This window comes from Malurus melanocephalus, unplaced genomic scaffold, assembly GCF_030028575.1.
Source record: "Malurus melanocephalus ecotype Western Australia unplaced genomic scaffold, MMel_1.1 scaffold_1, whole genome shotgun sequence".
NCBI lineage: Eukaryota > Metazoa > Chordata > Aves > Passeriformes > Maluridae > Malurus > Malurus melanocephalus.
This window is the reverse complement of record NW_026623233.1, coordinates 7,082,199-7,093,758: the sequence shown is the minus strand read 5'-3', so window position 1 is coordinate 7,093,758 and position 11,560 is coordinate 7,082,199. Positions and strand designations below refer to the sequence as shown.

The 11,560-nt window shown below is 49.7% G+C and overlaps 1 protein-coding gene across 1 annotated transcript; it reads right to left on the bottom strand.

Annotated features, from left to right (window-relative positions):
- Window positions 1-3,672: 3,672 nt before the first annotated feature.
- Window positions 3,673-10,412, bottom strand: ING1 (inhibitor of growth family member 1). The gene is made up of 2 exons (XM_057390228.1): window positions 9,254-10,412; window positions 3,673-5,324 (listed from the first exon to the last, which is right to left on the bottom strand). The coding sequence occupies exons 1-2, from the start codon at window positions 9,393-9,395 to the stop codon at window positions 4,621-4,623; spliced, it is 846 nt and encodes a 281-aa protein (XP_057246211.1). The 5' UTR covers window positions 9,396-10,412; the 3' UTR covers window positions 3,673-4,620.
- Window positions 10,413-11,560: the final 1,148 nt, after the last annotated feature.

The following is an 11,560-nucleotide window of genomic DNA, read 5'->3' as shown; positions in this document are numbered from 1 at the left end:
CACTGCGAGGGCTGAGCTCCATCTCAGCCAGACCCAATGCGGGATCTTAAGCCACAAAATTAACCTACAATTCTCGAGGAAGAGCTGGGAATTTAAATGCAGTTACCTGTTTTTAGAAATTTGGCGTCACCCAGCTTCCTTCTCCTTCCACCATTGGCAAGCTGTTTATAAAGTGAACTGAAGGAATAATTTAACCTGAGAATCCTGGCTGCACCTGGGGAATGCCACCAGCCCCCCACACAACTGTCCTGGCCACTAATGCAGCTTTTCTGCTGTGAGACACAACAGAGTTAACTTTGATTTTTTTGACTACCAACAACTGTAAATACTTACTGGGAAAAATAATCTTGGAAATGTAATCCTAAACTCAGGAGAAAACCTTAATACTGTTTCCAGTATTTCCTATACATACTGCATTTGGTCCAGAGCAGTTCCTTACTGCATCGTTCCTCCCTTTTTTTGTACCTGAGACTTCGTTAACAGCTGGGAAGGTAGGAAACTGTGAGGATTATAAGCTTTATAATTTTTTGACATTGCAGTACTCACACTACTCTTTTGGTACTCACACTGCTAACACTACTTTTCATACTCAGTATTATTAGCTCTTCTGAGCTATTCCTGCACAAGGATGGAGGTTTTTAATGTGCATACAGCAAATATGCCATGAGAATGATGATAAATCTAAGTAAAACAACAGAATTCACTACAAAGATACTGTTATGAAGYATTTCTCCTAGTGAATTTTTTATTGTATTCTGTGAAACAGTTCACAGTATTTTTATCTCTTTAATTGTTTATACAACTTATACGATTAACTAAAAATACCCTATGAAAAATTGAAACAGTGGAGCAGTCCAATTCAATTGTATTTATTCTGCATGCTCCAAGAAATTAAGATGCAGTTTATCAGCAACTGTGCTTAATTAGTAAGAAACCTACTTAAACCTAATGATACGCATGGCCAAGGCTGCTGCTGCTCAATGGAGATAGTAGTTCTGCCTAATTGGGATGCTTTCAGATGGTTTAATTGTTGAAACTGATGCTCTGCTCTGCTGGTTCAGGCTTGCAGTGGTTCTCTTTCTCCCCAACTCACTGCGCACATTTCGCAATTGGAGCTGACATGGCACCCAAAGGGCTCCCTCACCCTTTTACTTCTCAACTCCAGCACCAGGTCTGCACTGCCAGCTGCCCCACTGCACAACAGATCTGCTGCTGAGGGATGGCTCAGGACAAGGTCTGCTGTCAGCTCCCCCTGACTTGAGTGTTGAACCGGCACTTCTCAGTAGCTGGAAGGACTTATCATCAGCTCAGGTATTCTGGAGCACAGCACAGACATACCTGATACACCCACCACACAGAACAGCAGCAGTTACAGCTGCCTGAATGATTTCAATGACAAGTTTAAGAAGCTTACGACTCCTGCTACTGTGACTTCTTCCTCAGCAAACACCCGATGATTTTTACACTTTGCATTAATGCTACCACACCTGTGGGAAATGGATATGGAGCCTTAGCTCAGCTCCTAGAAGAGCCTCCCTCTCACTCCAGCATTTTGCTGGCAGCCTCAGTGGGAAAGAGTCACCAAGAGAGTCAAATATTTTCTCAAACCTGCAGATGATCTCCCCTAATCACTCTGCTGAGCAATATTAGGAAGCTTGCAAAGTAGCTGATCCATCACACAAAAATAACAAAAATTGGTGCAAAGGATGAAGTTTCTTCTGACCATTAAATTCACTGCAAATAACTAAGACAGCATTTTAGACAAAGTATCAAAAGCCAGGACAAAGTTTGCACAGCCCMCAGCACTTGGCAGTGTGTCAGTAGAACACGAGATGGCTCCACTTCCAYCAACAAAGAGCTGAGTGCCACTGCAAAATCCCTCGCCCCCAACTAATCGTGCCCATCGACTGAAACCAGAACTGTCAAGCTGTCCCGTGCCAGTCCACTCAGCCCTCARGCCAAGGAGCAGAACAGTGTTGCAGCCTGTAACAGGGTGAGTTGGGAAGGTAACACAAGCCTGGGAAAAAATGTGGAAAGGGATGTAACTCCAAGCCGCTCTACAGATCAGCAGCCGTCTTCAGCAAAAAAAACTGAAATATGGGAGAATACGGCCAACCTGCARTAGCTGGAAATACTTAAGGGCAATATAAATATGGCTCTACTCATCCATCTTTAGCTGAACATTCTTAGCATTCTCTTTTGCACCTTTGTTTTTTCCTTCTGGCTTTTCACATTTAAAATAAGCTGCAGAATCACAAAATAAGCTGCAGAATTTCACAAAATGCAGACATTTTGTGAAAAAGGCTTGGTTTGAAATCATGTCTGCACTAGTTCCTATATAGAGTTTCAATGGAGTTTTGCTAGTACAGTCCTGCTGCTAAGTATTGATGTTCTCAGCGTAGGCTGGCAGGAGGACGGCAGAACAGCTGAGGCAGAAAAGACCAGAAACATCGGTGTTAGCCACAACAACAGCAAGTGGAGAGAGGGAGGAGTGAGAAAGACTGGTAAGTCTGTAGGRAGAATGGAAAACCAGAAGGCTTTGGAGAAAAAAGAAGGGTAAGAGAGCAGAAAAATTACACACCAACCTCAAACTACCTGAGGAGCAGGAGACTGATTCAGAGCAGGCACTTGCCCCAGGTACAGGTGGCTCAGTGTAACCTGACAGTCTGTAGGGACTGGAAACACAAATAGAGATACACACACTTAGTGCACCTATGTAGAACTAAAACAGGATCTGTCACTGTGAGCATATGTGTCTGGCAGGGAATATCCCTACAAGGTGATGCAGTGAATTTTAGGGCCTGCCAGTATATCTTTCGAAAACACTGAACCCCTTCAGCAGTCTCTTGTTCAGCTAGATCCAAAACCCTACTGCCAACAGAATAATCTTCTGGRATACATGGGGGTAAAGCATCGTTTCAGGATATGGTTTCACTGCTCAGGAAACACAGAGAAGGCTGTGTTCTAAAAAAGAAAAAAAACAATCCCAAGTTCCCATAGGGTCTTGCCTGACCCAGTGGATTTCACAACCTTCGCTTCCCTGGTCCCATTCACTTCTCACCTGGATGAAGGGTGACACAGGGAGATAAAATCTGCTCAGCCAGAATGGTGGCCCCTCCAGCCATGCCAGTGAATGAAACAACCTGACCCAGCTACACTATCCATCCAAGGAACATCCATCTGGATACCTGGTACAGCACCTGAGTYATAGCAAGTAGGTTTCTGTATGGGATGACCATGAAGAATAAAAGGGCCTACCCTGGAACTGCTGCAGCAATACTTTTGAAAATGCTGAAATGCAAAAGATCCTTCAGCTAAGAACAAACATGGAGTAATTTATATCCATAGTGAAAAAGCATGAAAACAACTGAATGAGACCAGCTCTGTACTATTGATTTTCAGATAAATGTCGGGGTCTGGAAGTGATTGCAAGCAGAAAATGAGAAGATTTGGATGGAAAGTTAAAYGCTGTTTCGGCTCTCCTACGACCTTGCTGGCAATATGCTCTATGGAGATTCATTATGAGACCTGTAATTTGGTTACCACTATAACAGTTTCAGGCTTTCCAGAAGCAGCTTGCTGCAGCTGCTGAGGTTAAAGACAAATTTCTTTTTTTTTTGAGCTATAACGAATGATCGTTAAACAAGATTGCTAAAGAAGCAAACTGTCAAAGTCATTTCATTTATTTCTTAATATCACATCTGTACAATTTTCATACATACAGCAGGAAATGCACATTGCTTACACAATGGCATTTGGCTGTATTTCCAAGTATAATACAGTAAGTGCAACTCCACTGAAAATGTACATTTATACAACTTAAACAAATTAAGGATTGCTACACCACTATCTGTGACAGTATAAAGCTTCCTTTATGTTACGTCTCATTACTAAACCACTTCCCGGTTAATTATAAAACATATGCAATAATTTTAAAATGGCCTTTGTGGTACCTGGCCAGCATATAAAATATTTGTCATGTAAAATTTAACCAGTAACTTTTTGTTTTAAAAAATAATCCTCTAAGCCTATTTAAACATTTGCTGTTGAACTGTTATACTGACACTTTGTAGCAGGAACCAAATTTTACCCTCCTTTTGTTTGCTCTTGCTTGTTTATCACCAAAAGAAGTTACATTTGTMATGTATTGCAGCTTTATTCAGATACAGCCAGGTGGTTAAACGATTTAACAATTTGCTCAAAAGGTAAATAATATTATTCATTAAAGAAAATGAAATTACATTTCAGAGATATTTGTCAAAATTTTAATGGGTAGAGTGCTACCAGCACAAAACAAAACAAAAATGAAACCACCCCCCCCCCAAAAAAAACACCAATAAGAAAAGAAATAAAGAACATTATTAATTTATCTTTTAAGAAACACCCAAATATTCTTATGATTTTACTTTTGGAATACATTGGTCCACAGACCACACTCTTGTTACAGCTTACCAAATGAAAAACAAAATTGCTTATTGCCGTCCCTGTAACAGGAATGGTTCAGTTTTAAACTTCCTTTAAAAATATACATTTTACAATCCTTTCACCTCAACAAAGGTGACACTGACAATAAATACACTGGTTTGGTGGGTTTTTCCTTCACTGTGAAAAGTCTACAAACTACCTATTGTACGCCCTTTCTTTTTTAGATTTTTCCAATGCCTTGTCCATCGTTTTCTCATTTTCTCCTCTACATTTGGGGCAGTACCATTTACCCTTTGGTTTATGGTTGAGTCCCACACAAGAGAAATGAAACCATTCAATGGGGCACTCATCATTATCACATCCTATCATTTCTCCATAGGAGACTTGGTTGCACAAGCAGTATGTTGGCTCGTTAGGGTCAATAGGAAGGTCAGGGGGAGAAGCTTCCCGCTCTGCTTTAGCCTTGGATCGTTTCTTCTTCTTGGACGTTTTTGCTTTCTTCTCCTTTGGTGTTCCTGAGGTGATGTCATCATGATCATGATTATTTGAGGCATTCTCTCGATTCTCATTATTCCTTTGCCTCCTTGATCTCTTGTTGTTGGGCTTCTCAGCCTGTGCGATTGTCTCATTCTTCGATTTATCCTGGCTGGCTTTCCCGCTGTTTCCAGTGGTGTCATTAGTCTCTTGACAAGTCTCAAACAGTTCCACATGGCTGTCCACTTGCCTTGTTCTGTTCTCAACGAGCTCCACCATCTGACTGACGATTTGGATCTTCTCATCCCCCAGCTCCTGACTCCGAATCAAGGCTCTCTGTATGCAGTGTAACATTCTTCTCTTCTGCACAGCATCTGTCTCTCGTTTAAATTTTTCATAGTAATCATCCAGGTCCTTCAAGATCTCTGTAAGAAGAAATAAAAACTATAAATATTTTTGACAGGGAGAAGGCAAAACAAAACCTCCCATTTTTACTTCCATACAGAACAACTTCTTGTAACATGAAGTGCTGATCAAAGACAGATTCCCTGAAGCTCCTACTTGAAGAAGCGGCTCATGACTCCACTGGATTCCTTTTTTTTTCTAGTTGGTCCCACAGGAATGCAATACAAATGCTGATTTAGAAAAAAAAGTGACTAAATATATTTTAATGTATGTTGATAACACTTCCCTATTAAGTTTTCAGTAATTAAAAATAACTAAACAAATATACATACCATCAAAAGTTCCAAAAATAAACTGCAAAATAAGAGGGGAAATGAATGGATATTTTCTGTATAACCACATAAACATTTTTAGTGAATGACAGAGTGGAAGAAAGCAAGTGGGACGGAGAGAAAGCACAAACCAATGTAGAAGCTAGTTGATGGGTTACTTGACAGGAGATGCAAAAGTACCAAATAAATGGTCTGGACCCAAAGCTATTTCATCCAATACTGCTGAGCTATTTCTACTGAAAATACAAGGCCATGTAAACCCCTGGACTGCAGAATTAGGATTACATTACCCAGGATGTTTAGATTAYTTCCTTTCTGTAAAATACATGTTGCTACTTAAAAAAACCTAAAATATTATCTTCATAAAATATTTACTGCAGAGCAGGAGATAAAGTTGAAAGATAACATTAAAGATGATGGGCAACAATGGGAGCAGATAGAACTTCTCCTTTAAAAGGCTGGCACTGAAAATGTGTTAGATCCTCAATTGCACCTCAAGGATTGTTCTAACAGTTTACAAGAAACAGCAATGCACGAAAAGTGTCTAGAGTTTCAAGACTGRCTCTGCAAACCTATTTTTAAGAAAATATTTTTGAGTTTCATTATGATACACGAATCAGCTAAAGCATACAGGACGCTCAGCATTCCATACAAAGCCCTCAAAATGATTTTCCTGCATCTCCTTTCTTCTCTGAATTTTCCCTTTCTCAAAGGTTAGAACATTCTGTCTTAGAGAAGCAAAATAYACTGATTCAAAATCTGACCTCAATTCATCTAACAGAAACCAAGATCTGTCATACAAGCAGCATTACCAAAACTTTTTTAAACTTACATTAATTAATTTATTTATTTATAGGAGAATGTGGCACATATGCAAACCAAGAGTTACCCTGTGGTTTGGGTTTTGTCTTTCCTGGACAGAGTTTTTAAACACAGATGATTTCCAGCGAAGACACAAATATTATGCAAGMTTTACTTTAGATTTTAGAGCTGCAGCTTGTGCTTCACATATCGCTTAARCACGACTGGTCAGCTGGTTCTGCAGTATATGCTATTCTAACCAAATCAGTATTTCGATATGCTGTTAAMCATATTAAGCGACTGTTGAGGTTTTTGTATCTATGAAAACAACAACAAAGAAATACCAAAAGTAAAGCCAATCCCAAGATACCACCAAACGACCCCTTAAAAATACAGCAGATGATGSATTCGAGAAGGCTGAAAAAGCAGTGTTAATTATTTTCAGCGGCTGAAATGCAGAAGTTCTATGCTTTAAGCTTTGGCACTTGACTTATGTCATCAGTTTAACCCATCTGACTGGCAGGTGGGCATCTTCCCTGAAGAATAGTCTGTCTCAATAGCACAATCACTGACTGAAGTTCGGCATTAGGAAAACTTGTGTTCTAGCGCTGCACGCTGCCGTTCCCGCCCGGCGCTGTTCTGCGGGAGCAGCCCTGGCTGCACGCTGGGATCCTGCAGAGCGCGGTTTGGTATGTGAGACACGGAGCGGGAGCTGCCGCAGCGCCGAGGATGCTCGGCACCGGCGTCGGGAACGCGCTGTTCGCTCGGTGCAGCGGCTCAAGAACCATCTGGGCGGCGGTGCTGCGGMTCGGGGATCTAACTGGAGCTGCCCGCCTCGGGAGCCTGAGCTCCCCGGGATTCCAGGAAACCGCGCTCCCGCGCCSTGCTGCAGCAGCGGCAGTGGAAAGCTGCGGTCTGCGCGATTTGCGATCGAACGCTCCCGGCATCACGAACGCCGCTTAACCGAGGGAGCAAACCATGCTGCCGGAGCTTTATTCCCAGCGCAGCACCGCAGCCTCCCGGGGGCTGAGACATCGCGGAACGACGACGAGCGGGACACGGACGACGGACCGGCCCCCTCCCCGCCCCTCTGCGGCGTCGGGGGCCGCCCCGGAGGTGACGGAGCCGCCATTGTTCTSGGGCAGGAAACCGGGGCGTCCCCGCGGAACCCGCGGCGGGACCGGGGGAGCGGGGCAGCCCCGCCCCCTGCWCCGAGCGGAGCCTCCCGGAGTGACAAACGAGTGATTGACAAGGAGAAGCGACCAATCACGGTGGGGGAGAGCGCGCTCGCGCCCGCCCCCTCCGGCCATTCAAGAGAGAAGCGCTGCGGAAGGAGCGGCGCCCCCCCCACCCCGGGACACGTCAGTCAACTCCGGACGGCCAAGGTTGCCCCGCCCGCCGCTGCGGTTCCGGCCAATCAGAATGCGCAGGGCGGGGCCGGCCGAGATATTCAAATCAACCCCACGGAAAAGTTGCTTCTCGAAACGTCACGAGGGGGCGGGGGCGCGAGACGGGCCGGCCCAGCCCGGGAGCCAATCCGCAAGGGGRGGCGGAGCGCGAGGGGCCTGTGGGGACGCCCCCGCCCTATCAGCGCCCCCGACGGGCGTGGCAAAGCGCGATATGCTAATGAGAGCTGTCTATAAAAGGAGCACGGACGCCCCTTCCTAGCACAGCGCGGAGGTGCCCGCTGGACTGGGTTGCGTGGGGCACGATGCCCGCCCTGTCCTTTTTTTCCCCTCCCACCCCAACAGCCCCCCGCGGGCTCCCGAGGAAGTTTCTCCCAGACCCTTCCCCCAGGAGCTGCCGGGCTCTCATGGCGGGCTGCCCGAGGAGCGGCTGGGGGAACGGCAGCCAGGGCTCGCTGCTCACCGCCCCTAAGGCCACATGCACGGGGGCACGGGGAGGGAGAGAGAGGGGGTCCCAATCTCCCAGCACTTGGGCTGTCACCACTACCTGCAACACAGAATAAAGCCTGCCTCCCCCCCCCTTCACGAGCGGGCGCCAGCGACCGAGTGACAAAGCTGCCCCGAGTCCCCCAAACCGGCCTCTTCTTCCTTCCCTCCGCCCGTGGGGACGGGGACGGTGTGCCCCGAAGCCGGGGAGGGGAGGGGGCGCCTCAGCCCAGCCGTAAACGCGACCGTGTGCCCCCCCCGCCCCACTCACACCGCACACGCCGGTCCTGCCCCCCGCTCCCCCACCCCACGGAGCGGGGCTGTTTCACCGGGTGAAACGAAACCCACCGAGCAGGGAGCGAAGAAAGCACACCCTGCCCCCCCACTCTCGCCTAACCCCGCTCTCCTCTTCTCCCTCCCTCCTTCCCTCCCTCCCTCACTAGCTGCCTCTCTCCCCTACTACAGCCATAATGAATACTGTACATTCCTAAATGTTGTGCTGTAATCTCTCCCTCTCTATCCACCCAGCACTTTCTTCCGTACCCCCAAACCCTTCCACCTCAGCCCCATGGCCAGGGACGGCCCCCCTTTGTGCACCGCACACCCCACTTCCCTGCCCCCGCCTTCTTGGCCAGCAATTTACACAGAAAAGCAGAGTCCTTGCTTAATAAGAAAAGCCGGAGACCTTTTGTTCCGCCCCATGACAAGAGCTAACGCTGCAGATCAGTCCCTCTCTCTCCTCGGATCTTTCCTCCCGGCTTTCTTCCTCCTTTTACCTCCCAAAAATAAAACTACCATCCCTGTGGGGTGCAGAGGGGCAAACGGAGCCGAGGCTCAGCTCTAAAGGAAAGAAAGGGAAAGACACCCTCCCCCCCGAGCCCCACACCGCACACACGGACACACACATATATAGAAAGCACTTACCTTGATATTTGGCGTCAATTTCCCTCATCAAGGAGACATTTCTCTGCAGATCGAAGGGCATAGACTCGATGGAGTCCAGATAATCCTCCACATAGTTCACTAGGTGAAGCTGGTCTCCGTTTGCAGGACTCAACATTTTCATCCGGCGAAGAAAAAAAAAATCCTTCCCCACACCTCTCTGTGTGAGAGCAAGTGCTGCTCCCTTCAAAGACGGTAACCCCGATGAAGGTCTCACTCCCTGCCCACCTCTCTCGGTAGCTCCCCCCCAAAAAACGAGGGAAGCTACATCTGACTCCTCTTGTGTGAAACAGAGGGAGAGAGAGAGACACACACACACCCTCCGCTAGTCCCCTACAGCCAGCAGCAGCTGATTGAATGGCTGTCGTTGTGGGTAATTCACGAAGGAGGTGGTAAGAACAATCAGAGGGATTTGTGTGTGTGTGTGTGTGTGGGGAGGGAGGGGAGGGGGGGAGGAGGAGGAGGAGAAAGGAGGGGGGCTTAAACCAGCTCCTCCGAAACAATCTGGAAACAAAATGTGCTCTGCAAAGTGTCTGTCAGAGGCAGCGGCAGCCCCTCTGCCTGCGCCAGCGCCGCTCTGCTCCGCTTCTCCTCCGCTCCCCCCTTCCCCGCTCTCCTCCTCACCGCCGCCGCCGCCGCCGCTCCCCGGCGATATCAACGCAGCCTCCTCGCTCCCATACGCCGCGCTAGATCCAACGTGGAAAACCCAAAAACCAGTTTCAAACACTTGGGAAACATTCGGCCCCGCCAGGCAGGGCGCATGCGCTCCCTCCCAGCGCTGTGTACACACACACACACACAGACACACACACACTCACACACTCATCGCACACACTCAATCCCTTCCCCCGCCCGGAACCTCCGCATATCCATTCGTCCCGCCTCCCTTTACTCACGTTTGGGGAGGGAGGGAAGGCGGCGGAGATGCGGGCCGAGCCAGGGGGCGGGCGGCTCACGGCCGGCGTGGGCGTGGGGAGGAGGAAGCCCCGGGGAAGGCGGAGGCTCCGGTGAAGTTGTGCGGAGGCTGCGAGGAGAGCGGCCCACGGGGATGCTGAGGGAGATCGCGGGGAGAGGGGGATGCTTTTGCGGTAGGGCACCGGGACTTTGGAGGAGTCTCGCCTCCTACCAGCTCGCCCCGGGATGGAGCGGCTCCGAGGGCTTTCCTAGGAGAGGGGAACACASAACCATGCAACACCACCCCGCGCTGCGGGTAGGGCTGTGCCCAGCGCGGCGCCGGACGCCGAGGGGAAACGGGGAGCGTTCCGTCCCTCCCTCCTCAGCGGGCACCCGCATCCATCACCCCGCGGCGCCTGACAGCCGCCCCAGCCAATCAGCGCGCCCCTCGCGTCCCGCCCCGCGGCTCCCGGCCAATCCGCGCTGTGCCACCGCTGCCCGGGATACCGCGCGCCGCGGCAGAGGGGGCGGTAACGCCCGAGGGGAGGGGGCGGACCTGCGCATGCGCAATTCTTGCGGCGACCGGGAGAAAATGGAGCCGTTAGGGACGCAGCGCGACTACGTTTCCCAGCGGCCTCCGGGCGGTTGCGCATGCGTGAGACAGGGCTGGCTGGAAGGCGGGAGAGAAGGAGGGAGGGAGGGCGGCCGAGGAAGCGGGCGCGCTTTCTGCTGCACTCTTGTCCCGCGCAGTGGTGAGGGAAGGGTCACCGGGGGACGCCGCTGGGGGCTGCCTTGTGGAGGAGGCCGGCGGTGAAGCGCCCCGCCCCGCATGGCTGCCTGGCGGAGAGGACTCCCTGCCCTGGAGGAGGAGAAGGGTCGCCCGGGTACAGATCCGTGCCGCCCGCGTTCTCTCCGCCAGAGTGACCCCGCTGTCGGTCATCGTTGCCTTTGTGTCCTGGAATCGCTGCCATGTCCCGGAGCCCACAGGCAACCGGCTCTACCAGGATCGGGGAGCGAGGCACGGGGAAGGCGGGGCTGAAAAGACCTACCCCAGCTCTGGCGAAGCAAAACAACGTGCGCTTTCTGCCTCTTGTTTTTTTAGCAGACGTCACTGGCAATCCCCTAATTTAGGGGAGACTGAGTCATCACTTCTGAGCGCCTAGACTCGCYGGTGCAGTCGCTGCTCAGTGAGGCCCTGGCGCTGTGTTGGCTGCAGGGAGCGGAGGGAGCGGCGGCCTGGCTGGAGAGCTCAGTGTCTCAGCCGCGGTTCCGTGTCTGTGCTGCTGCCATCAGCCCGGTGTCCGAGCGCCCAGAGTCTGGGTTCTCAGGGAATAATAGGCGGCTGTTTACCGATACTTAAATACCCTCCCACCCTCCGTGGTGGGAGACATGCAC

Excerpts from the sequence above, each read along its gene's own strand:
- ING1 (XM_057390228.1), bottom strand. The coding sequence starts at position 9,395 with ATGAAAATGTTGAGTCCTGCAAACGGAGACCAGCTTCACCTAGTGAAC. Across the intron at positions 5,325-9,253 it reads AATTGACGCCAAATATCAAG|AGATCTTGAAGGACCTGGAT; the intron begins GTAAGTGCTTTC and ends TTCTTCTTACAG.